Source organism: Gekko japonicus, unplaced genomic scaffold, assembly GCF_001447785.1.
Source record: "Gekko japonicus isolate JY-2015 unplaced genomic scaffold, Gekko_japonicus_V1.1 scaffold21, whole genome shotgun sequence".
Classification (NCBI taxonomy): Eukaryota; Metazoa; Chordata; class Lepidosauria; order Squamata; family Gekkonidae; genus Gekko; species Gekko japonicus.
Window position 1 is genome coordinate 901,706 of NW_015173122.1, and position 26,824 is coordinate 928,529.

At 52.5% G+C, this 26,824-nt stretch overlaps 1 protein-coding gene across 1 annotated transcript in view; it reads left to right on the forward strand.

The window, feature by feature from the left end:
- Positions 1-9,740, forward strand: part of LOC107119384 (apoptosis-inducing factor 3-like) — a 27,252-nt gene extending 17,512 nt beyond the window's left edge. The window contains exons 12-19 of the mRNA XM_015421847.1: positions 2,318-2,392; positions 3,327-3,390; positions 5,248-5,324; positions 5,420-5,537; positions 8,028-8,126; positions 8,703-8,778; positions 9,422-9,526; positions 9,662-9,740. Of these exons, the coding sequence (XP_015277333.1) occupies positions 2,318-2,392; positions 3,327-3,390; positions 5,248-5,324; positions 5,420-5,537; positions 8,028-8,126; positions 8,703-8,778; positions 9,422-9,526; positions 9,662-9,740 (693 nt within the window). The remainder of the gene's footprint in view (positions 1-2,317; positions 2,393-3,326; positions 3,391-5,247; positions 5,325-5,419; positions 5,538-8,027; positions 8,127-8,702; positions 8,779-9,421; positions 9,527-9,661) is intronic.
- Positions 9,741-26,824: the final 17,084 nt, after the last annotated feature.

The window sequence follows — 26,824 nt, forward strand, 5'->3', positions numbered from 1 at the left end:
CTCTGTGAGGGCAAATCTGCACGTTCCCCCCCCCCATAGATAGCAATCCAAAAGAGTTCAGTGGCACCTTTAAGACCAAGTCTTATTCAGGTACGAGCTCTCCCTCCTCTGCGAGGACAGATCTGCGCGTTCCCCCCCCCCCAATAGCTAGCAATCCAAAACAGTCCAGTGGCGCCTGAGCGGTGGGTGTTGCCTTCGGACACACATCCGGTGATGTCAGGGGGTGTGGCATATGCAAATAAGTTGTGCTAATGAGTTATGCTAATAAGCTCCTGCACCTCTTTTTCTACGAAATGACCCCTGGCACAGGACACAATCCCTAGCAGTTCCCTGAGCTGAACCCTTGAACACCATTCATTCATTCATCCATCCACCCATCACCTTCATTAGGCATCTGTGTCACCAGAACCAAAGAGACGTTTTTAAGAAAGATTGTCCATTCAGCAAAGTAAAATTACATGAAAACAGAGTGACATGAAGATGAAGGTAAAATTAAAAGATAAAAGCATACATTCACTGTTCACAGATCCTTATTGCAGCCAGCAAATGCATAGCTACCTGCAAGGGTACAAAGGGATTTCTATCCAAAAAAAAGGTACACAACTAGCTGCCCGTCTGGGAGGCCCTGAACATTACGCAAGAGAGGTCTAATAATTACTTTCCTCGGCTCCAAATAAAAATCACAGTAAAGTAATACATGAGCTAATTTTTCAGGAACCCCAGCTCTACAAGGGGATACCTTGAATATCCAAAAATCCTTGATATATATAACAATCACAGCCTAGACTTGCATGGCCCAGGCTGGCCCCGTCTTGCCAGTTCTTGGAAGCTAAGTAGGGTTGGCCCTGGTTAGTATTTGGATGGGAGACCACCAAGAAAGCCCAGGATCACTATGCAGAGGCAGGCAATGGCAAGCCACCTCTGACTGACTCTTGCCTTGAAAACCCTATGGGGTCGCTATAAGCTGACTGTGACTTGACATTTAACATTTAACAGCTGGAATTTCCCACTTGTCCTCAGCCAAAATCCAGATTTGTTAAGTGACGCTCACAGCGTAAGGTGCCCATCTGGTGGTGGATTCTACACGAGAGGCTAATGTTTGAAATGCGATCCAAAAATTTCAAATAGGTGCAAATGTTTGTTCAGATGTGGAGTTTTGAGGACCGGAGTTTGTGTTTTCCCGCTGCACATTTTTTTTTTTTTAATAACCATAATATTTTATTGGATTTTAACTTAGAACATAACAAATAAATACAGGTTCTCAAACAACATTTTAACAATTTTTCATGTAAATGTCAGTGAGTATACAGACTTCCAAGTTAACTTAATCAAATACTGCACATGATGGGGCTTCTGTGAATTACCCACAAGCCTTTCCTTTTGGCAATGTATTTGCTTCTCACTTGGTGCCATGCTGCAGTCCTGCCATGGGGGGGGGGGGGGCCTATATGCTAGAGAAGTGATGGCGAACCTTTTAGAGACTGAGTGCCCAAACTGCGACCCAAAACCCACTTATTTATCGCAAAGTGCCAACACGGCAATTTAACCTGAATACTGAGGTTGTACTTTAGAAAAAACAACTCATACATTAACTTAAGATGATCGAAACAAAGTAAGGAAAGCAATCCCAAATGCTTTCATTTACTTAAAATTATTTGGCAGAGAATTCGACACTTTAATGATGGTCTGGGCCTGGCTGGGGCGATGGCACGCGTGCCCGCAGAGAGGGCGCTGAGTGCCACCTCTGGCACTCATGCCATAGGTTCGCCACCACTGTGCTAGAGGAAGACCCTGTTCCTCCTATGGACATTACTCTGGCCACTCCCGGGGGGCTCCAGAACCCCCTTAGGACCCTGCCTGCACCCTCACCATCTGCCAGGAAGCACCGACTTCCCCAAGGCCTTCCAGAGCCCCCAAACATGGCTGCATCAGGAGAAGAGGTGGCCCTAGACGACATGTGCTTGTACACCTCCCACATATTTTAAGCTAAGGTAGCCCTATCTCAGAATTCAGTGTAGAGAACACCAGTAACGTCCACTCTGCAGTTTGGTGTAGCCATTAGGAGCGCGGACTCTAATCTGGGAGAACTGGGGTTGATTCCCCACTCTTCCACATGCAGCCAGCTGGGTGACCTTGGGTCAGTTACAAGTTCTCTCAGTGCTGTTCTCTCAAGAGCAGTTTCTGTCAGAGCTCTCTCGGCTCCGCCTTCCTCAGAGGGTGTCTGTTGTGGGGAGAGGAAGGGAAGGAGATTGTCAGCTGCTCTGAGATTCCAAGTGAAGGGTGGGGTATAAGTCCATTCTTCTCCTCCTCCATCCAGATGCTTCACCAACAAGGAGTCCTGTTCTCAATGAAGACAGAGGTCGCTGAGCTGCTAGGGGACCGTGATGGGAAGGTCTGTGAGTCTCTCTGGCTGAGCATCACTGCAGCCTGTCCGGAATGTCTCTCATCTTGGCAATGGCTAGGACAAAGGAAGCATGCCTTGGAGCTAGGAAATGTGACCTGTGGGTTACAAAGGAGCAGAGCTAGCCTAGCTAGGCAAGCCTACACTGGAGGGATGGCGCCTCTGGGTTGGGAAATAACTGGAGGTTTGGGGAGTGGAGCCTGAGGAGGGTGGGGTTTGGTGTAGCGGCTAAGTGCGCAGACTCTAATCTGGGAGAATCGGGTTTGGTTCCCCACTCCTCCACATGCAGCTGCTGGATGACCTCGGGCAAGCCACCGTTCTGTCAGAGCTGTCCTTGAAAGGGCAGTCCTCGAAAGAGCTCTCTCAGCCCCGCCTCCCTCACAGGGTGTCTGTTGTGGGGAGGGGAAGGGGAAAGGAGTTTGTAAGCCACTCTGAGACTCCGAATGAAGAGAGGGGCATAAATCCAGTCTTCTCCTTTTTCTTCTTGGAGAGGGGAGAGACTTCAGTGGAGTATAATGCCACTGAGTCCACCTTCTAAAGCAGCCCTTTTCTCCAGGTGATCTAATCTCTATCGCCCGGAGATCAGTTGTAATAGGAGCTCTCCAGCCACCACCTGGAGGTTGGCAACCCTAAGGGATGCCTCCAAAGCATGTGTGGGTCGCCAGTTCTGGGTTGGGAAATTCTTGGAGATCTGGGGGTGGAGCCTCGGGAGGGTGGGGTTTGTGGAGCGAGGTATAAGGCCGTAGGGTCCAACCCTCCAAAGCAGCCGTTTTCTGCAGGGGAACAGATCTCTGTCGTCTAGAGATCAGTTGTGATTCTGGGATGTCTCCAGGCCTCTACCTAGAGGTTGGCGACGCTTATGGGGCCATGGAAGGGCTGGCAGCCCCCGCCCAATCGTTTCAGCTGTCTTGTTTCCTCCCTCCAGGTCGCCCGTGTCCTTTTATCCAACAGGCACAAGATCGCAGCAGATGTAGTGGTGATAGGAATAGGTAAGACACGGGGGGGGGGGGGGGGGGGGGGTGTGTTGGGCGATCTGGGGATTCAGAGGAAGGGCAGCTTCAGACAAGGTCCAAGCCCGGGTACCATAGCCCCCCCCCAACTCCACCCCAGGCTTGCACTTTAACCCAGGGCTATTTTTGGGCAGGAACGCACAGGAACGGAGTTCCGGCTGGCTCCCGAGTTGGCCACGCCCAGCAGGAACCCATTAGCATAATAGGCCACACCCAACAGCAGGAACTCATTCGGATTGGCTACATTAGGGGTGTGTGGCCTAACATGCAAAGGAGTTCCTGCTCCAAAAAAAGCCCAGGGTTTTGACCACAAACAAGGTAAACAGAATAAGAAGCAAAAGGTGGGTGTGGCTGGATGACCACACTTCTGGTAACATGGGGGTGCGGCCTAATGTGCTAACAAGCTGTGCTGTCAGGGGTGTGGCCTATTATGCTAATGAGTTCCTGCTGGGCTTTTTCTACAAAAAGAGCCCTGCTTTAACCCAATCCTAAAAGAGGAGGAGGGGCTTATATATTAATTTTCTGAAAGGGAGGAGGGGAAAGGTCAGTAGTGAGTCATTTTTCCATCCTATGGCCAAGGGCTAATTCAACTGGGTCGCCGTGTTGGTCTGACACAACAGAACAAAGTCTGAGTCCCGTGGCACCTCTAAGACCAACACAGTTTAATTCACAGTTTAAGCCTTTGACAACATATACAGTTTGATTCTGGTTGTAAGCTATTATGAGCATGCACACTTCTTCAGAGCTGCAGTGGCTCAAATGGTTAAGACGCTGAACTGCAGGCTGTGGAAGGTCGGTAGTTCAGCAGTTCGAGACCTGAGTGTGCCGCATGATGGAGTGAGCTCCCGTCTCTAGTTCCAGCTCCTGCCAACCTAGCAGTTCGAAAGCAAGAAATTGCAAGTAGATAAATAGGCACCACTTCGGTGGGAAGCAGCATTCCGTGCGCCTTGGTGTTTAGTCATGCCAGCCACATGACCATGGAAACATCTTCGGACAGCGCTGGCTCTTCGGCTTTGAAACGGAGATGAGCACCGCAACCCTAGAGTCGGACTCGACTGGCTTTCGAGCAAGGGAACCTTTACCTTTACACTTCTTCAGATAGATTTCAGGTGGGTAGCTGTGTTGGCCTGAAGCAACAGAACAGCGTTTGAGTCCAGTGGCACCTCTAAGACCAACAAAGTTTAATTCTGGGCATATAAACTTTCCTGTGCATGCATGCTGCTTCAGCTGGCACAGATGCGCGAGAATATATTCTCACTCGCATTCTGCACTCTGACCACAAGGAGGGGCCATTGACGCAAGCAGGAGCTACAGGAAAGCAAGTCCCTAGAGAGGCTTGGAGTCTCCTGGGAGGAGGAGCAGGAGCAGGACCTATTGCACAGTGCCGAGTACTTCAGCCTGACCGAGAGTCGCTGCCTCCCCAGAGGCTCGCCCTGCCCAGGAGCTGCCTGTTGCTCCACCTCTTCCCACTGTTCACAGCTCCCAAGGGCATCCTTGGGCCAACGGTGCCCCTCTGGCACCCTAGAAGGAAAAGAGGGGCAGGAAGGAAGGGCAGTTAGGACAAGTGAACAGTGAATGGAGGCTTGGTGCATGCGGGGGGGGGGAGCCTGCAGCAAAATGCAAATGTCACTCCCTTGACAAGCTAGCCATGTCTGTTCCTGTCTGCCACCTTTCCAAGGCAGTCTCTCTGCTTTGCCAGGCCTGGCTCTCGACCTCCCCCTCCCTCTTCCAAATGGCCCTTCATAAGGCCAGCTGCTGGCTCACACGGCAGCAAGGGAAATGCCCGCCTCCCCGCCAGGCCCGGCTCCTCTATGTCCATCTTCTCCTTCCCCGCAGGGGTTGCTCCCAACACGCGCTTTCTTCAGGGCAGCTCCGTCGCCCTGGAACAGAACGGCACCATTCTTGTGGACCTGGTAGGTTGAGGCTCTTGGGGTGGGGGGGCTTGGCCTGCACCACAGAGCCCGGCCCCCGAGCCCTTTCCGTAACCAGGCTCTTCTTTCCCCTCCAGTTCATGAAGACAAATGTCCCCGATGTCTTTGCTGCTGGGGACGCAGTCTCCTTTCCCGTGGCCCTGTTCAACTGGAAGAACACCCACATCTACCACTGGCAGATTGCCCAAGCCCACGGTAGCAAACCTCTCTCTTATGGGTTAAGAACTTGCCTGAGGGGGAGGTGGCTGGAAGGGGCAAGTTGCTAGTCCTCATCGCCGTGAAAGTGAACTGGGAAACACAGGAGTTAGCTGTCTGGTGACACCTCCAAAGGCTGGAGGTGGAAGGGGAAAAGGGAAGCTGGATTCCCTGCTGGCAGGCGGCGGGGGCAGACATGAGAACATAAGAGATGCCAATGTTGGTTGAGAGCCAGTTTGGCTCTAATCTGGGAGAACCGGGTTTGATTCCCCACTCCTCCACTTGCACCTGGTTGGATGACCTTGGGCAAGCCATAACTCTGGCACAGCTGTTCTTGAAAAAGAGCAGTTTGTGTCAAAGCTCTCTCAGCCCCACATACCTCACAGGGTGTCTGTTGTGGGGAGGGGAAGGGAAAGGAGTTTGTAAGCCACTCTGAGACACCTTTGGGTAGTGAAGGGCGGGGTATAAATCCAATCTCTTCTTCTTCTTCAAAGTTGGATCAGGCCAATGGCCCATCCAGTCCAACACTCTGTGTCACACAGTGACCAAAAATACCAGGTGCCATCAGGAGGTCCAGCAGTGGGGCCAGGACACCAGAAGCCTTCCCACTGCTTCCCCCCCCCCCCCGGCACCAAGAATACAGAGAATCCCTTGCCCCAGATCGAGAATTCCTATCTATACCTTGTGGCTAATGGCCACTGATGGACCTCTGCTCCAGATGTTTATCCAATTCCCCCTCGAAGCCGTCCATGCTTGTAGCCACCGCCACCACCTCCTGTGGCAGTGAATTCCATGTATGAATCACTCTTTGGGTGAAGAAGTCCTTCCTTTTATCTGTTCTAACCCGACTGCTCAGGGAGGATGGGAGCAGTTGTCCCTCTAGCTCCTGAGGTCTCCCCTGGCAGGCCAGTGGGGTCCTACTGGATGCTCACCAGTGCCATCGCTTCTTTAAGCTGCAGCCGCTCTTGCTGGAGAATTTTGGGTGCCCGAGACTGGCCTTGGGAGGGACGGTGAACTCTGTGGCCCAATTTCATGAGATCTTGAAAGCTCAGCAGGGTGGTGACAGGGATGGGGGGGCCACCAGGGAAGACTCAGCAGAGGAAGGCAGGAGCAAACCTCTGCAACTCGCTTGCCTTGCAAACCGCTTGCTGGAGTCGCTATAAGCCAGTTGAGACTTTGCAATTACAAAGGTACGTAGACCGGCCTCTTGGGCTGGGACATGGCACCATGCTTGGACTTGAACACAGCCAGCGGGGGAAGGGGTCGTGGCTCAGTGGTGGAGCACCTGCTTGGCATGCAGAAGGTCCCAGGTTCAATCCCTGGCATCGCTGATTAAAAAGAACCAGGCAGTAGGGGATGTGAAAGACCTGTGCGAGAGACCTTAGAGAGCAGCTGCCAGTCTGAGTAGACGATACTTACTGACCTCGATGGACCAAGGGTCTGATTCAGTACAAGGCAGCTCCGTGTATTCACCGTGAAGCAGAACTCCCTTGAGTCACCGTGAACCCTTGGGAAAGATGGGGTCCAAACGGAGTGAACAAATGCATGAAACAGCGCTTTGCTCTCTAGCAGACTGCAAGCCAAAAGGGGGCTTGCGACCAGGGCTATTTTTGGGCAGGAACGCACAGGAACGGAGTTCCGGCTGGCTCCTGAGTTGGCCACGCCCAGCAGGGACTCATTAGCATAATAGGCCACCCCCAACAGCAGGAACTCATTAGGATTGGCTACATTAGGGGTGTGTGGCCTAACATGCAAAGGAGTTCCTGCTACAAAAAAAGCCCAGGGTTTTGACAACAAAGTAAACAGAATAAGAAGCAAAAGGTGGGTGTGGCTGGATGACCACACTTCTGGTAACATGGGGTGTGGCCTAATATGCTAATGAGCTGTGATGTCAGGGGTGTGGCCTAATATGCTAATGGTTTCTGCTGTTGGGTATGGCCTATTATGCTAATGGTTTCTGCTGTTGGGTGTGGCCTATTATGCTAATGAGTTCCTGCTGGGCTTTTTCCTACAAAAAAACCCATGCTTGCGACTGTGATCCAAAGGTAGGCCGTGGGGCTCAAACTCCTGCGTCTGGAGAGCGGGCCCTGGGTCCCCTCCCTGCAGCATTAGGCGCTGGAGAGAGGGAGGGCGGCAGCGGCACATTCCCTGCTCCACCCACCCACTCGTTCCAACTGGCAGCGGTTGTGGCCAAGACACTTTTCCTTCAGGCCTGGTGCCACCCCGCCATGTCTCCCCTGTGCCCCAGCCAGCAGTGGCTGAAGTGTAGAGGTGGACACAGCCTCTAAACGTTCTGGAACTCCTGCTCGGTGGGGTGGGGTGGGGGGAGCTAGATTTCTCAAATCTCAAACACATACACAACGTTTAGCCCAGGCCGTCAGCTGCATCACAGGTCCTCCCCAGGCCAGTCTATAGAACCCAAGGCCCAGCCAAAGCCTCGCCTCCCCCATGAACGCTCCCTCCTTGGCCTCTCCTCCTTCCCCTTTCCAGGGCGTGTGGCTGCCCTCAACATCTTGCAGAGGCAGGAGAAGCTTTACACGGTGCCTTTCTTCTGGACCAAGTTGCTCGGGAAAGTCATCCGATATGCAGGAAATAAAGATGGCATGGGGGGGGGGGGGGCAGGTAGGCTTGCCAGGCTGGGGAACTCCAAGAGATTCAGGGGGCGGAGCCTGAGGAGGACACGGACCTCACTGGGGCACAAGGCCATAGAGTCCACCCTACAAGGATCCCTTTTCTCTAGGGGAGCTGATCTCTGTAGGCTGGAGATGAGCTGTAATTCCAGGGGGTCCCCAGGTCCCACCAGGAGGCTGGCATCCCCAGGGAGAGATGGGGGGGTTGAGATCCAGGAAGTAGCAGCCTCTGGTGAGAAAGCGGAGCTATGGTCCAAGGGGGACCCCGGTCCCTTTGCACGGCTGGGCAGGGACCCGCTTGCTGCTGTAGGTCACAAGACACAGCTCCCCCCCTAGGTGGGCCGCTAAACTGCTGCTCCTTGCCTGGTACCCCTGCATCCCATTTTCGCCTTGGTCCAGCGGGAGCCCAACGGGAGCAGAGGCAAAGGGCTCCTCCTCCGTTCCTTGCCTTGTCATGCTCCGCCAGCCCCACTGGCCAAGCTGGTTCCCAGCCTCCAACTCGGATCAGATCTTGCTGCCTTCCTTTGTCACTTAGGCTACGGGAAAGGCTACACGGACACAGTGGTGAAGGGCAACTTGGACGAAGAGAAGTTTGTCCTCTTCTACATTAGGTGAGGACAGAATGTCACTGAAGGGGGATGGATGGGTAGGGAGAGCCGAGTGGCTGCCAGCCGGGCCACTCTCTGGATAGCGGGAGAGAGCAGAGACGGAGTAGGAGGCCGAGACGTATCAACATAAGAGAAGCCACGTTGGATCAAGCCGGTGGCCCACCCCGTCCAACATTCTGTGTCACACATTGGCCAAAACCCAGGTGCCATCAGGTCAACCAGTGGGGCCAGAAGCCCTCCCACTGTTACCCCCCGCAAGCACCAAGAATACGGACCATCACTTCCCCCAGACATAAGAGAAGCCATGTTGGATCAGCCAATGGCCCATCCAGTCCAACACTGTCACTCAGTGAGTGGCCCAAACCCAGGTGCTATCAGGAGGTCCACCAGTGGGGCCAGAACTCCAGAAGCCCCCCCACTGTTGCCCTGTAAGCCCCAAGGATACAGAGCATCCCTGCCGTAGACAAGTGTTCCACTATACCTTGTGGCTCATAGCCACTGATGGACCTCTGCTCCATATGTTTATCCAATCCCCTCTTGAAGCTGTCTGTGCTTTTAGCTGCCACCATTTCCTGTGGCAGTGACAAGGGAAGACAGGATCCCCCCCAAGCCGGGGGTCTCTCACTGGGACCTCCTCCTTCCACAGAGACAACTTTGTGACTGCAGTCGCCAGCCTGGATTTTGACCCTGTGGTGGCCATGGTGGCTGAAGTCCTCTACTCAGGAAGAAGGATCACCAAGCACGAAGCGGAGTAAGGGATTCGACTGCATGTACAACCCCCCCCCCCCCCCCCCGGTGCGCAAATGCTCGTGCTTAGGAGCATCGGCAGAGCACATTCCCCGTGTGGCTGCCTCTACCTGAGCCCAACTGGTTGTCTCTTTTTCAGGATGATGGAACTGACTGACCCGTGGGTAGGATCCACAGGAGCTGGTCACAGTGCCTGCCAAGCTGCAATAAAATATTAAATCCAGCTGGGACTTGGCTGTCTTTTTGTGGAAGTAGGAATTGGAGAGGAGGAATTCCTGCAGTACAGATCTCAGGTTAGGCAGCAGCGCCATTGAGAGGATCTGACTCAAAAAAACATCATTGGAAGGGCCCTGCTGGAACCCATCAGCAGTCCATCCAGCCTTATCATCCTGTTTTACATAACTGAGAGGCCGTGGCTCAGTGGAAGAGCCTCTGTATGGCATGCAGAAGGTCCCAGGTTCAATCCCCCGTCAAAAGGATCAGGGAGTAGCTGATGTGAAAGACCTAGAAAGCTACCGCCGGTGTAGACAGTAATGATCATTATGGAACATAGGTCTGATTCAGTACTAGATTCATGTGTCATAAGTGTTGCCTTATAGGTCAAGAGGCCAAGGCCTTCCCCTGATGTTACCCTCCTAGTACTGGTCTTCAGAGACTCACTATGTCCAAATATGAAAATTCTCTTTAAGAGCCAGTTTAGTGTAGCGGTTAAGTGCGCAGACTCTAATCTGGGAGAACCGGGTTTGATTCCCCACTGCTCCACTTGCACCAGACTGGATGACCTTGGGCAAGCCATAGTTCTGGCAGGGCTGTTCTTGAAAAAGAGCAGTTTCTGTCAGAGCTCTCTCAGCCCCACCTACCTCACAGGGTGTCTGTTGTGGGGAGGGGAGGGGAAAGGAGTTTATAAGCCACTCTGAGACACCTTTGGGTAGTGAAGGGCGGGGTATAAATCCAATCTCCTCTTCTTCTTCTTGTAGTGGTTAAGTGCGCGGACTCTAATCTGGGAGAACCGGGTTTGATTCCCCACTCCTCCACTTGCACCTGCTGGATGACCTTGGGCAAGCCATAGTTCTGGCAGGGCTGTTCTTGAAAAAGAGCAGTTTCTGTCAGAGCTCTCTCAGCCCCACCTACCCTCACAGGGTGTCTGTTGTGGGGAGGGAAAGGGAAAGGAGTTTGTAAGCCGTTCTGAGACTCCTTCGGGTAGTGAAGGGCGGGGTATAAATCCAATCTCTTCTCTCTTCTTAATCACCGTGATGAGTAGCCACCACTGACCCGTGGGTCTCTTTCACCCCCTTTCGATGTCATCTGTGCTACTGGCCATCAGTACATTTACTGGTAGCGAAGTCCAAAGTTTATGCAGAACTACTGTGTGGCCCTCATGTGAAATATCCAGCAATGGTCTGCGTTGCCTCCCTCATAAAAGGATATTGCGGAGCTGGAACAAGTACAGAAGAGGGCAACCAAACTGATTAAGGGGGTGGAGCACCTTTCCTATGAGGACAGACTGGGAGAGTCTATGGAAAAAAACACTAAGGGGAGAAATGAGAAGAGGTTTATAAAATTATGTACTGAGTAAAGAAAGTGGACATCCCCCCCCACACACACATAACACTAGAACTCAGGGGTACTACACCGGCATCCTTTTAGAGTTGGTGGTACCTTTTCTATCTCTCTGGGCTTTGGTAGTTTCCAGGCAGACTGGAGGGATTTGACAGTTTTAATTCTCCCTGTTAACTTCCTGCCTCGTTTCAGTTAAGTCCCTTCTTCTGAAATCAAAAGTGATTGTTTGGTACTTCAGGGACAACTTGCCATTGACATGAGTGACGAACTCCATTTGCATCATTCCCAATCAGTGCAACGACATCTACATCTCATGCTGGGTCTTGAGCCTCCGTCAGCACCAAGTTCAGAGTTGCTACGCCTCCTAGTCAGCTGTGTGAGGCACTGTTCCCAGGCACAGTCTGTGCAGGGACCCTGTTTCTCCAGCATGCCTTGAGCCCACGTTTACCCTGTCGATGCAAAGGTTGCTGAAGTCACACAGTATTGCAACATTTCCTGCTTCAACCACCTCCCTTATTTCCATCTCCAGATCTCCCTCGGAGTCGCAGAGCCGCTCACAATCTCCTTTCCCTTCCCCTCCCCACAACAGACACCCTGTGAGGTAGGTGGGGCCGAGAGAACTCTGACACAAACGGCTCTTGAGAGAACAGCTCTGAGAGAACTGTGGCTTGCCCATGGTCACCCAGCAGCTGCATGTGGAGGAGTGGGGGATCGAGCCCGTTTCTCCCAGATTAGAGTCCGCGCTCCTAACTACTAAACCGAACTATCAAAAGTCGACTATCTCTGGTGGCGGAAAGTGCCATCAGGTCACAACCAATTACCCCGTAGGGTTTTCAAGGCAGATTGGTAGATTGCCATTGCCTGCCTCTACATAGTGACCCTGGACTGCCCTGATGATCTCCCATCCAAATACTAACTAGGGATGAGGCTAGCCTGGGCTATCCAGATCAGGGTCCATGACAGCCACATTAGAACTAAATGACAAACACTCCAACTACCCTCTCGTCACTCAGAGACCTCTAGAATTAGCACTGGTGCCTCATTTCCCTCTCTAAGGATCCCCACCACCCTTGGCCCGTAAGGTTCCTCACACAGTCCTCCTTTACTATTCTTGCCTCAGTCACAGATCCTATCCCCCTCCCACCAATATTTTCCAGAGTTTTACCACACCCTGCCTTTGGGCCCGGTCAGCCCAACCAGAGGCTCCACAACTTCTCCATATGAGCTCGTTTGGAAGCTGGAAGGAAGGGTTTAAATTTCCTAGGCACCATGGAACTTTCTAAAAACACAGCTTTCTTGTTGATAGGCTAAAGGCAACACCCAAATGCTAAAAGGCCACATTCAGATCCTTTGGCAAACCGAGTTGGTTTAGGAGTCTCCCCCACCCCCAAATACCACAGCATCCGCTGTGAACATTCTAATAATTAACAGAATGCAAATCTCCACTTTGCCTCCTCAGGGTCCGTATTTGGGTGGAAAGGCAGCATATCAATGTTCCAAATAAATAAAGCCAGGGAAATCTCACCTTTCGGTATATAAAACTTCCCTGCTTGGTGGAGAGAGCCAGAAAACAGCAATACTCCAGTTAGTCAGCAGAGGGAGCTCTAGTCCCTCCTATAGGTATATGTACCTTGTGCACTGTACAGGAAGGGGGAGACCTGAGTTGGAAGAGATGGGCTTGGGCAAGGCAGATAGGAAGGCAGCTCCTCTCCCCCATAGGGCAGTGCAAGGCCCTCCTGGCTAACTGGACAGGCAGGCCCGCCTGGCACCACTCCATACTTCCTCATGGGCACATGATAGCTGCAGAGAGGTTGGAACCCAGCAACACATACTTCAGGCAGGGCTGAAACACCACTCCAGAGCCAGCTGCATTACACCAGTGGGGGGAGCAGAGGATCTTTCCCCCTTTCTCCCCCCCCCCGTTACAGTGAAGAGGCTCCTGTGATCCACATGCCACGCAGAGAATCCACCCCCTGCAGGAAGTCCAGACAGACTGCCATTTCAAGTCACTGCAAAAATCAAGAGAGTCTTAAAGATAAGCATGTTTATTGTGACAGCACAGGAAAGACAGGGTTACCCTTCGTCAGAGGCACGAAAGACAACCTTCCGATGGGCACAGGTCTTGGAAAAGGCTGTTGCCAAGTCGGGGTGGGGGTGCGTCAAAGGACTGTGAAATGCCAGCAGCCTGGCAGGTCTGTCCCGTTTCCATGCAAGGCCCCCCCCAAAACAGACACCCACACGGCACAACCATTTCCCACTGGTAGGAACAGGCAAGAGCAGAACCTCGGTCCAGCCGCAGTGGGCGAGCCAGCTTCAGGCCAGATCCGGACTTCCACAAATTCCGCCCCAGACGCATTCTGGAGTTGGTCTCCGAAGTCCTTGTGCTGCGTAACGGTGAGGTGATCGGCGACCAAGCGCGCTGGATCCGACACTGACGCCCAGCAAGGAAAGAGGCCTTCGCCCTGGGGCGCAGCACACCCGGCATCGTCCATGAGATACCTGCAGGTCCATGGCCGGGCAACCGTCTGTGCCCTCAACAGAAGGCACGAAAGAGAGTAGCAGGCAAAAGCCCTGACACACGCATTGCCCTTTGCGGCGCCCAGACTTTTCGCCCCCACCTCTCAGCCAAAAACCTTCTTGAAGGGGAGGAAGCTAGAGGGTGTGCATTCAACTCTGCGCTGACTTTTTTTTGGCCACACAAGACCCCAGACTCAGTGCCAGGCATCGGCTCCGCCAAAGCCCCTTGACCAACAGACAGGCTGGACTCCCACACCTCATGAGTAATGCCCAACTCCACCCAAGGCCGCTTCAAACTCTGGCACTCCTGGGGGGCAGGGGCCGAGGAGGAAGATTCCATTTCGTCACTCGCCAAAGGAACATGCACATTCCCCCAGGCAAGAGAGATCACGTATCTCACCTTGGCAGACCCCAAAAGGCGATGCCAGGACAAGAGGGGCTCCGAGGAGAAGCGACGCAAGAGAAACCTCCGCTGGGCCCGCCCAGTGGCCTGGGCCCTTCCTGCTCTGCTCTAGCCAAACGCTAGGCCAGGCCGGCTCTGCTCAAGCCAGGTGCAGGCAAGAGCTCTGTGGCCTGCCATCGAGCTCGCCTGGGGGTAGAGCTGACCCCAGACTTTGCAGTCCCTGTCCCCGGGGGCTGGGCTGCTTGCTCCTCTCCAACTACCACTGCTTCAGGCCCAAAGCCCCACAATCCTTTCCCACCCCCAGTAGAAGGGTGGAAGCCTAACTCCTTGCCCCTTCCAGGAAACCCCCCCCCCACACACACACACAAGGGTGCCAAGAGCCTCCTGCCCACCTTGTTCTTCGGAGGGTTCAGAAAGGGCCCTCCAACAACTGCAGTTCTCTCCGGGGGGGGGTCCTTTACAAAGAGGGCCAAATCCCAGGGCTTTTAGGGGGGGGGGAGTCACTATGGGCAGAGAACTGTTGTGGATATTAGAAGCGCCCCCCTCCCCAAAGCAGCTCAGGCCCTTCAAAACCTCCCCCCCCCCCCCGGGCCCGGGAAGAGACGAAGCTGCCGCCCCCTCCCTTCCCCCTCGCCGTCCGACTCACCTGTCTGGCCGGCCTAATCCGCTCCGTCCGGTGCGAGGCGACGAGAGTGGCCACGGGCAACAGTTCTTCAACTGGCAGCTTTAGCGGCTCGAAGGGACATAAAGCATGCCACTGAAGAACTGCTGCTGGGTGGCCCCGAGGAGCGGCAGACCGAAGAGGAGTCCAGGCCGGAGGGGAGCTGCGCCCTCCCCACCCCCCCAGGCCGAGCCCTGGCGCAGGCCCAAGGCGACGCACGCAGCCACCCGCCGGCTTCTCGCACCCCGGGCCGGAGGCGCCCCCGAGCTGCTGCTGCTGCTGCGCCATCGCCCGGCCCCGGGAGGCGAAGGTGGCCCGCGGCGGCGCAGGCCGCTCGGGCCGAGCCAAATGCCGCGCATTCCAGGCGCGCCTGGGACAGCTGCTCCGCATTCCCGCCGTGCGCGCCTGGGACAGCTGCTCCGCATTCCAGCCGTCTGCCGGCCCCGCCGCGTCTGAACTCGGGTCCAAGGGCGGGCTCCGCCCCCGCCCGCCTGCCTGCCTTCCAGCCCGGGGCTCCGAGGCATGAATCAGCAGCTCCCAGAGGCCGAGGCGAGGCGAGGCGGAGGGCCCGGCTGTGCCTTGGCTCCGGCCCGCAGGGAGGCTCCGTCCTTGAGCCGCGCGAGCGGCGGGCTCCGGAAGGGCGGCCAAGAAAGTTTGCGTCCGCCCCGTCCAGGCAGGCAGGGAGAGAGAGAGGAGAAGGAGGAGGAGGACCCGGTGCCGGCCACGCGCCGCTCCGACGCCGAAGGGCACCGAGGCCGCCCCCCTCGTGCCAGGAGCGAGGGGGGCGTGCGGGCGGCCCCGGCGACGCGACCCTCTGCTCTGCCTCCAGCCAGGGAAGGCGGGCGGCGGCCAAGTTTCCACCCACTTGGAGCCCCATAAGCGGCCTCCGGTTGCATAACCAGCGGCGGCCGCCTGCTGCTCCTCGCCCCGGGTCTGCCACGCGGCCGGGAAGCAGGGGGGCTCCGGCGGGGGGCGGGCCGCTCCCTCCGGCGCCGGCGGGGCAGGCAGTCCGGTTCGGCTTCCCCTCCTGGTCCTCCTCCGGCACTCACCGGCTCTCGCTGCCTCTGATCAGCTGGCTGCCTCTGCCGCTGCCCAGGCGCGCCTCCCTCCGATTGGCAAGTCAGCCCAGCCAACCAGGCGCCCGCGAGGGCCGGCTTTGAGTCCGCCTCCTCCCCATTGAGAGAAACCGCGCGACGCCCACCTCGGGACACCATTGACAGAAAGGGCGTGGCCTAAAAAAGGGCGCTGCGTTCGCGAAGCGTGCTGGGAGCTGTAGTCCAGGGGCACCTCTCGTTCCCCCCCTCCTCCCATCATGCTCCGCGGACTGTGAGTTGGCATTTTCAAGGTAGGGAAACTAAGGGCGGGTGATGGGAACCGGGGAGAGGTGCCTTAAAGAACGCCAGTTTTCCGCACTGTGTAGGGCAATATTTATTCGCGTGAATTGAAAACCAGGTCCTATAAAAATGCTCAGCTGGAACGTGTTGACGGTCCCTTTCTCTCTCCCACCCACCCCTCCTCCCGCTCAGTGCCGGCTGAAGAACAAGTGACGCAACCAAGATTCCGAGAACTTTGTTGCAAACTGCTGCAGCCAATCACAAGTGGCTTGGTCTTTAACGGCCCGCCAATCATAGCGAGCCGAGGGGGCGCGGCCAGGAGAACTCGGCTGAACCCAGTGACTTGGCAATCCTTGCCGGGCGGGCGATGACTGTGCAAATTCTTTAAAGGGCCAGGCGCGCCCTCGAAGCTTCTGCGTCGGCGACGACTCCTAAGAGAGGCAGCGCCGCTCAGTGCCAGCCGACGCTAGCCTCTGAGCATGTGCAGAGGGCTCGGCTTTGGAGCCCTTTCACTCCCCGACGGGGAACGTGCGAAGCTTGGCGGATGGAGGTGCTCTGAATATATGCAGAGTGCCTTTTCTGCTCCATAGCGGCCGCCGCCTACCCGCCTGGCGCAAGAACTCCGGCTCCTTATGCCGGTAGGACGCTGCGTTGCACAGAGGAACCCCCGCGCGGCATTCCGCCGCTGGGCTGCCCTTCGCCCCACTAAGAGCGAAGGTTGCAAAGCAGCAACAGGGCACTCGAGGGACCAATCAGCTGTTTCCACATCTCGGCCACGTGACTCCCACCCGGTGGAGGAGCCGCAGTCACTGGGGTGGGGGGGGAGGATGGAGGCACAGACGTCAGTTTTTCCCCGGGGGAGCGCTGGGGCAGGCTCTTAAAGGAGCCGGGCTGCGAGGGAAGGGAGTGGGGGAGGCGGCCGGTTTACGCCGTGCAACCCCTGGGGTTAGAGTCAAAAGCCGGTGGGAGAACATTTGCAGACTCAGGAAACACGCAGTCGCCGCTTTTCTTAGAGACAGCTTCAAAGGGAAATTCCAGCGTGAAGCTGCCAAAGCACAACTGATCAAGAAATGCTCCTACGTTTCCCAAGACCAGGGATTCCTCAACCCTGACAGCTGTTGATTAGTTTAGCAAAACTAGGGAGAGTGCGTTATTATAATTTAGCCACTCCTACTGTAAATGGCCTCTACTCTGGATTATATTCCGATTTCACACAATAGGGTCAGTTAATTTATCTATTTTTAGTTTAAATCTATTTACTTTATTCATTTATACCCCATCTTTATCCCCTATGGGAAAGCAAAACAGCTGACCTGCTCCTTTCCTCCTGTTTATTTTATTTAAAACATTTTTATACCACATGCCCACCCAATTGGGGTCCACGAAGCAGCAAATGTAAAAACATTTAAACCCATTACAATATTTTAAAATTCAATTAAAAACACATAAACATACAGCACTAGAAGGAGGGCCAAAAAACCGTTATTGGGAGTATGCCAAATGAAACAAAAAGGTCTTCACCTGTTGAAGAAAGATACTGATAGAGGGAGACAGACGAATCTCCCCTGAGAGAATCACAGTTTTGGTGTCACAGCAGAGAAAGCCCTTCCTCAGGTTGTCATCCATCTAGCCTCAGATGGCGGGGGCAACTGAAGCAGGGCCTCTGAGCATGACCAGATTGAGTGGGTCATCCTCACAAGAACGCTGAGGAACGTTAGACTGAGAGTATGTGAGTGGTGTAGTCACCCAGTAAACTTTCTTTGGTAGAGCAGGGATTCAAATCTGGTTTTCCCAGATCCTGGTGAGACACACTAACCCAGGGGTGTCCAACATGTAGACTGGGGGCCAGATGAGTCCCCCAGAGGGCTTCTATCAAGCCCGGAGTGGAACTGGCTGGCTTCTGCTGCTTCTTCCAGTTCTGCTGATGCTGTGTCATCATAGGTTTGCAGCTTACAGATACACACCTGAACAGCACAGACATTTTGATGCAATGATTCAGAGCAAGAGGTGTTAGTTATCAGACACTGTTAAATAAGCAGCATTGGCTGAGAGCAGCATTATTAAAGGTATGGGACCCTATACATAAAAATTTATATACTAGAAGATCAAGACTGATTATACCTTTAGAGGCATTTACATTACCCAATGTATATATGGGAGAAGAATCGTTAAGATACCAGGATATTCTGGATAAAAAAGACAATCTTAAATTACCAGAGCAATTATCCTGGTGGAAGAAAGCGCAACTGGAATTGATATATTTGAAGGATAAGAAAATAGGTTTTAATAATAAAATAACTGAACTGGAAGAGGCTGTTTTAACAGCAGAAAACAAGGTGATAAAGAAAATATATAAGATTTTATTGGACGATGTGATGGTTGATGAAATAGTGAAAAACAATATGATTATATGGGCCCAGAATATAGGCCGTAATATTAATTTTGAAGAGTGGGAGCTGATTTGGTGGAAAAATATAAAATTAACGAATGCCGTGTTATATAAAGAGAACATGTATAAGATGTTTTATAGATGGTATATTACACCAGATAGATTAACTAAACAAAATAGTAACTGCTCTGATAAATGCTGGAAATGTAAAAATAAGACTGGCTCTTTTTATCACATGTGGTGGCTATGTGATGTTACGAAGAGGTATTGGAGATGGATTCATGAGATAATGGAAAAAATAACAAGAACTAATATCCAGTTTACTCCAGAGATACTATTATTGAATATATTTCCGAAAGACTTTGATAAAGCAGATAGGTATTTGATAGTTCATATGTCGACAGCTGCAAGGATAGTATTTGCCAAAAATTGGAAAATAATGGAAATAACAATGAAACAAGAGTACGTGAACAAACTATTTGAAACAGTGGAAAATGACAAACTGACACTTGAGATGAGAGCCAGCACAGAATGGACTTTTCAAAAAACTTGGAAGAGATTCTATGATTGCTATAATGTAAACACAACTGATAGATAAATGTAGTAATTTGAGAACGCAGAAAAGATAAGCTTAGCAAAATAGATAATGAATTTAGAAATTTAATAAGCAGAAGAAGTGATAAAAATCTCTTGTTATATGTTGTTGGGGGTAGTTGGGTGTTGTCTGTCTGTATGTTTGTAGTATATAATGTATAAGTTGTCTGTATGTTTGTAGTATATAATGTAAAAACCCCCAAAAAAGTATACCCTCGGGTACTAAAAAAAAAGACACTGTTAAATAAACAAAATATTGCAAGAGTGCTAATGTTTTAAGCATATTTTTTTATTTTCAGTTTTAAAAAAACCCTTTGCGTTTATAAAGTTTATATTTCTGCCACCTGGTATCACATTTGATGACATACCTGGCCCGGCCCAACAAGGTCTCATTTATGTCAGAACCGGCTCTCATAACAAGTGAGTTCGACAACCCTAACCCTGCACTAATCAGCTTGGTGTAGTGGTTAAGTGTCTGTGTCAGACTCTAATCTGAGAGAACCAGGTTTGATTCCCCACTCCTCCACATGCAGCTGCTGGTGTGACTTTGGGTCAGTTACAAGTTGTTTCAGAGCTGTTCTCAAGAGCTCTCTCATCCCCACCTACCTCACAGGATGTCATGAGTGAATGCAATCTCTTCTTCTGTGCCACTGCCATATATATGAAACATAGCTGATAATGTCGGCCATTGGAGGACCCACCTCAACCATATGATAAAAAATTATGCATCCAAGACATGCACCTGGTCCTTAGGCTCAGAAATAAATAAAATTGCAACTCTTAACTTTGCATGGCAGCTCGTGATTTCAAGAAAATACTTCCATGGATCAGGCCCCCCCCCCAGGTTCAAATGCGTCTGGTGCCCTCCTTCGAAAAAAGGGTTTGGAAGAACAAGCTAAGCTCTCCTCTTCCTTTGGTCCATTAACCGCTGGAGTGTCTCCTGGAGCTAGTGGTACTTTGCCAGGCTCTCAAACCAAGGCCTGCCTTTCCCAGCCCTCTCATTTGGGATTATTGAGCTGGGGGCTCCAGAGACAGAACTTGATGTCTTTTTTACATCTGAAGCACAAATTCATGCTCTTCCCTGCAAGCAAGGGAGCTGTTGACGGTGGTCAATGCTTTCTTTGTTCTCCATCCCAGCCTGGAATCACTCCAGGTAGGGCTGCCAACATCCCGGCCAGGTGGCAGCTGGAGATCTCCTGCTATTACAACGGATCTCTAGAAGAAGAGATTGGATTTATACCCAATGGCCCTTCACTACCCAAAGGAGTCTCAGAGCGGCTTACAAACTCCTTTCCCTTCCCCTCCCCACAACAGACACCCTGGGAGGTAGGTGGGGCTGAGAGAGCTCTGACAGAAACTGCTCTTTTTCAAGAACAGCTCTGAAAGAACTATGGCTTGCCCAAGGTCATCCAGCAGGTGCGAGTGGAAGAGTAGGGAATTAAGCCCGGTTCTCCCAGATTAGAGTCCGCGCACTTAACCACTACACCAAACTCGCTCTGTCCAGGAGACAGAGACCAGTTCACCTGGAGAAAAAGGCTCCTTTGGAAGGTGGACTCTATAGCATTATACCCCACTGAAGTCCCTCCCCTCCTCAGGCTCCACCCCCCCCCCAAATCTCCCATGTATTTCCCAAACCAAACCTGCAACCCAAACTCCAGGGCCAAATCTTCTGGTGCCAGAGGGCCTCTTGCTGTAGCCTTGAATGCATCTGTGAGGAAATGCATTTTTCCTTTGAAGGTTTGAAATGAACAAAACCTTCACTCTGAGTTTTAAAAGTTTCTCTCTCTCTCTCTCTCTCTCTCTGGGCATAAGGCAGGCAGAAAGGGGGGGGTCAGTTAAATCGCTTTCCCGGCCTACCTCAGCCCACCTTCATACAAATGCTAATAGATCTAGCAGGAGAGAATGGGTGGGTCAAGGTCTCCCTCTTCCCCATTCAGGGAACAGAGATTTGGAGGCGCCAAATACTAGAGACTTCAGGAAGGAAATCTCTGGGATCTTCAGGTAAAACTTCTCCGTCCCAGTCTGACCTGGTCAGTGGGTGGTGAAAAGAGGTGATAAAACACAGGGGAGCAAGGAAGAAGCTGTCTTTTGTCTGGAGTCCATCAAAGCAGGTAGAACTCTTAACTGAGGTCTGGAGGAAGCTGGCATTGATCATGAAGCTGTAGGAAACATCGAGGTAATGGAACCTCAGTAGAGATCTGTAACTTCCTAAGCTAAAGGAGTATGTCCTATATTTTAACATCTGATTGGGCATGTTAGAGAGAGAGAGGAATTGTGTTTTACCCATTTCTTTTGAATCCCTTTCTCAATCTGGTGGTGTGCTAAAAGTATCCTTGTGAACATTTTCCTTTTAATAAATATTTTATAACTTCTGATGCTGGTGGTGGTTCTCTGTACCACCTAGATCTCGATTGTCTTAGATATGTTATTTTAAAAGGAGCGCCAGGGGGGAAGGGCAGGCAATTGGCAAGTGGCTATTCCTTTAGTAGTGTGCAAGGCAGTAAACTGTCCCTGTGGTGACCAGACGCTGGGCAGCAGAAGATACACAGGCAAGGCCTCCGATTTTGGAAGGGAAGCTGGGGGTCCTGCCCCTCCCAGCAGGCAATTTCTTACAAAGGTCAGGTGGTGGTGGTGGGTTACCCAAGAGAGAAGGAAAAGCCTCTCCAGGTGTTGAGGAAGCCTTGGAGGGCAGGGTGGAAGAGGCACTGCAGGCCAGAGCAGGTCCGTTCCACTACAACATCCAATGAAGTGAACTGTCTGACTCACGAAAGCTTTGGCTGGAATCGGTCTGATTTGCCTCTAAGGTGCCACTGAGCTCCTTCCTGCCTTGCAGCTGGACTCCCCCACCCAGTGGGTGGTGAGACCTTTGGGACTTGCTGCTCCCCAGGGTTGCCAGCCTCCAGGTGTGACCTGGAGCTCTTCCAGAATTACAACTGTCCTCAGGACAAGAGAGATCAGTTTCCCTGGAGCAAATGGCTGCTTTGGAGGGCAGACTCCATGGCATTAGACCCTGGCTGAGCTCTCCCGTTTCCCCAAATCCCGCCCTCCCCAGACTCCAGAAATGCCCCATCCCAGAGCTGGTAGTCCTACCTCCCACCCTCTTCTCCAAGAGCAAAGGGAATCCTTTGCACAACTCCCCTGCCGCTTTAGCTCCTCTCTGTCTTCTGCAATCCCTTAGACTCCCCCCCCCCCCCCCCCACCGCAGAGGACTGACCAGCCAAAGACAGGCTTACAAGCAACTAAAGCTGCAGGTGACCCATGCTGTAGGAATGCCACCCCCTCCCCCCCCACCCCAGGGAGCATGGCAAGGCCTCTGAGGTCTGCAACAGGAAGAGCAGGTTGGCGGGGGAGGCCTAAAAGCCAAGATTAGCTGCCAGGGCGCTAGAACGTCCAGAGCGCCTTTTCCCCCCCATGTCGGAAATGCCATTTGCGCTTCCCCCCCTTGTTTGGTGCTAATTCCGCTGGCTCAGGAAAGACACATTGAGCTTGCCCGGAAAAAGAGAGAGAGAGAGAGAGAGAGGCCTCCTGGGGGGGGGGTGTTCTTGGGCCAAATCCTGTTTACACACGTCCTCTGTTGCTGAGCCCGGGTGAGATGGCATTAAAAGGAAGCCCGATGTAACCACGGACAGGCCTGCAGGGCCTGGAAAGGGCTTCTCTTTCAGACATTCCTGGGTGAGTCAGCCCGAAGGCTGCGTCTCATTTCCTGGCACCGCACGGCCGCAGCCACTGGGGCACAGGAGAGCCAGCCCTTCCCAGCAACACAGGCCGGGCCCAGCCCTTCCTGACTCACCAGACTCCCCCCCCCCCCTTCCAGCTTGGCCCAGAGATCTGTTGCTCAGCTGCTGGAGCAACAGGGTGCGAGAAAGCAAACTGGGAGCTCCGCACATGAATGGGTTTGGATCCTGGCCAATGTGTGGCAGGATGGGGGGGGGGGGGGGGGGGATTCCAGCCCAGGGGGCATTTGGGGGTTCTCTCCTACCGGGAAAGGCAGGTACCACTCACAAGGCTCCAGCATAAGCAGGAAGACACGGTATTTGTGAGCCCGGCTGGAAAATTCCTGGAAATTTGGGGGTGGAGCCTGGGGAGGGAGAAGTTTGCAGAGGGACGGGATCGCAGGTTTAATGCCACAGTCCACCCTCCAGAGCAGCCCTTTTCTCCAGGGGAACTGATCCGTTGTCTGGAGATCCACGGCAATTCCCATCTTGGTAAGAAGGCAGCCTGTCATCTGAGAATCCTGCCTGGCGGCTGCTTGCCCCCAAACCCCTGCTGTGTCACAAGGAGGTGCGGATGTTCCCAGGGACGCTGCACATGCTCAGAGGCACTCTCCTCTCCTGGGTGGGAGGGAACCTCTTCTCTGTGCACAAAAAAAAAGAGAGAGTTCAGAACGAAGGAACTGGAAAGAGATTCCAAAGTCTGCATGACATCCTGTCGAGAGTGTCCTGCTTAGTTCCAGGGAACCTTGGCATTGCCCAAAAAGGGCATCGGCCAGGCATCTGGATCCCTGGCAGTTCCTCCGCTGTACACGGTGGGACCCTTTAAGAGCAACTGCCTCATCAGCTTGGCTTTCCAAATGCCAGCTGACAGCAGGGCGAGGGGGGGTGGGGGCTTTGACGTGGCTCTGACCTCAGCAGACTCTGCCAGTGAATGCATCTCCTGTCATTCTAGCCCCGGGGACAGAAATAACTGGAGTCATGCTATCTATAGGCACCTGCCCAGGGCACCAGGCTGGGCCTTACATAACTCACGTTGCTGCCACTGGCAAAGACTGGGCGCCGGCCCAGCCCCACCTGCCCACAATTAAGGAGATGGCGCCCCCTCCCCCCACACACACGCCGAAAGTTCCCCATCTTTAAGCCACGCTTTCCCCCAGATTCTCTTATCATGCGGAATTTGAATAGGGTTCCCCCTTAGGGTTGCCAACCTCCAGCTGGTGTAGTCAATAACAAAAACAACAGTGACGTCGTATTATGAAAATATATTTAGGCTTCAGTTCTGCGGTGACTGTATTTCTCCAGCACAATATGAAAACATACGCACGCACACACACACGTGAAAACATCTGCATCTCCTGGGGCTACCATTGATCTCTAGGCGGCACAGACCAGTTCGCGTGGAGAAAATGGCCACTTGGGAAGTTTGACTCCACGGCATTATACCCCTCTGAATCCCTGACCTCCCCTTAACCCCACCCCTCCTCAGGCTCCACCCCCCAAAATATCCAGGTATTTCCCAACCCGGAGCTGGCAACCCTGATTCACCTTCCAAAACCCTCATGAAAAACGCCCCTACCTATGATTCCCATTCTGCAGAGGCTGAAAGTGACTTGCCCAAGGCCGTGTAAGGAGTCTGTGGCAGAGGCAGCCTAGCGCCACCCCTCTTCTCATGTAGCAGGGTCCTCCCTGCCTTCATCTCCTGCCTGCCGCTACTTCCGGCCTGTTCAAGGAGCCCTCTTCATCTCTTGCTGGCCTTGCTTCCCACAGAGAATGGCCCCAGCTGCCCCACCACTGCTTGGTTTGCAGAGATCAGTAAGTGGAGCATTTCACCCAGTGGAGGCAGCTCAAATGGCCATCTGCTAATGGCCTGTGCTTATCCCTGATCCAGACCAGGGGTAAGATGGACGCTGGCCACTCCTTTCCTCCTTCTGCCATCTTCCTGCTTGCATTGCACGTTCCTCGAGGCCAGTACCTTTTTGCATCTCCTCGCTTTGTTTGGCGACATGACAGTACTGCATCGCTAAGCAATGGGAACTTTTCCACAGCATTTCTTTTTGCGTCCTCTGCTCTGTACGTTTGTACACTGCCTAGTGCACCGTTGGTGGGAAAGCAGCTTAAAAGTCTCTTGAACGAAACAAAAACCTCACTACTTCTTTCGAGAATATAACAGCAGCAATCTGGAAAGCCCCTTTCCTTTCACATCTGACTGCACGCGCCATCTGCTGGTCAAAGTGGCTTCCTGCAGCAGGAGTGGAATTGGGAGCACCGCTTGAGAGCTGGGAATGCCCCAGTTCCAATCTTTCCTCTCTGGGGGTCGCCCAGCTATCAAGGCCAGTGAGGCGAGTGACACAAGTGAAGCCTCTGTGCTTGGAGACATCCCTGCCCACCGATCTGCGCTTCGCCTCAATCGGACAGTGCTTTGAGCCAGGCCTGCCCGTCTGGGCCAAACCGTCTGAAGCAGAGCAAACAAATGGAAGAACCCTGAGCATGAACTGGAGCTGCCTCTTTCTTGCCCTGGTCACCCTAGCAATCTAGACAGGAGGTGCAATCAAGGAAGAAGTGGGGGGGGGCATGAGGGCCAAACAGGGCAGGGCATGGGAGGGAGGGATGGGTGTAGCAACAACCATTGATGGTTTGCCCTGATCAGGCCTAGAAGGGTACACAAGATATTGGAAATAACAGCATCCCTTCTTTCTGCAACACAAGTTTGCCTGGGGAATGGATACTGAGAGCCAGCTTGACGAAGTGGTTAGAACAAGGGTGTCAAACATGCGGCCTGGGGGCTGGATCAGGCCCCCGGAGGACTTCTATCAGGCCCGCAGTGGAACCGGCTGTCTTCGGCTTCTTCTTCCAGTTCTGCTGCTCCTGCGTCATCATAGCTTACAGACACACACCTGAACAGCAGACTCAAGATTGCAACAGCACAGATATTTTGATGCAATAATTCAAAGCAAGAGGTGTCAGTTATTAGGCACTGTTAAATAAACGAAATGTTGCAAGAGTGCTATGTTTTATGCATGTTTTTATTTTAAAAAACCCCTTTGTGTTTGTGTCCTTTGTAAAGTTTATATCTCCGGTACCTGGCATTGCATTTTATGACACACATGGCCTAGCCCAACAAGGTCTCGTTTATGTCAGATCCGGCCCTCATAACAAATGAGTTCGACACCCCTGGGTTAGAATGTCAGACTAGCATTTGGGAGACCCGGGTTCGAATCCCTGCTTGTACTATGGAAGCTCGCTGGGTGGCTTCTCTCAGCTCACAGGGCCTTTATGAGGATAAGATGGAGGAGAGAAGGATGGCGTGAGCTGCTCTGGGGCCCCCCTGGGGAGAAGGATGGGGTATAAATGGATAAAAAATAAAATAAATATTAATTACATAGGGAGCGGTAGATTTTATACCAACCCATTCCATGACTCCACACAGTATATATATTTTTGTTTTATTCTGCACCTGGTCAGGTCTACTTTACTTTGCATAATAAACAGATAATTGGTGTGTAACAATTCATCGGTGACCACAAACGCAAATGGTGATTACAGAGTTTGTTCTGGTCAGCTGAAAGTGATTCATTTGACCTCCACGTGCATATTTCTACTATCCTGCTAAAAGAATGTTCAGCATTAGGGGAGATGCTATATTAAGGAATTAGACACAAAGCTCCCCAATCTCCAAAGCCCAGGCTAGCCTGATTTCAGAAGCTAAGCAAGGAGTTGGCCCTGGTTAGTACTTAGATGGGAGACCACCAAGGAAATCCAAGGTCGTTAGAGAGGCAGGGAATGGCAAACCTCTTGTTTCTCTTGCCTTGAAAACCCTGTGAGGTCACCATAAGTTGGCTGCGATGTGATGGCTCTTTGCTCCACCACTGTTTTTCAATAATCTAACTTTATTGCTTTATATTTCATTAAAAGTTATGTGTGCATTTTTAACCTTCTGTATTACTATCCAACATACTATTCATTTTTGATTTGGATTTTCTCAGTCCTTTGGTTACCTAATTCTTTGTTTGGGTTGGGTTTTTATCCCTTTGGTCCCCCCCTCCCCGGTTTTCCTTCTTTATAAAAAGCCTCCCCATCTAAAGCATTGTCTCACTGACAACCAGGGATAGCATTGTAGAGACACAAGGTCAG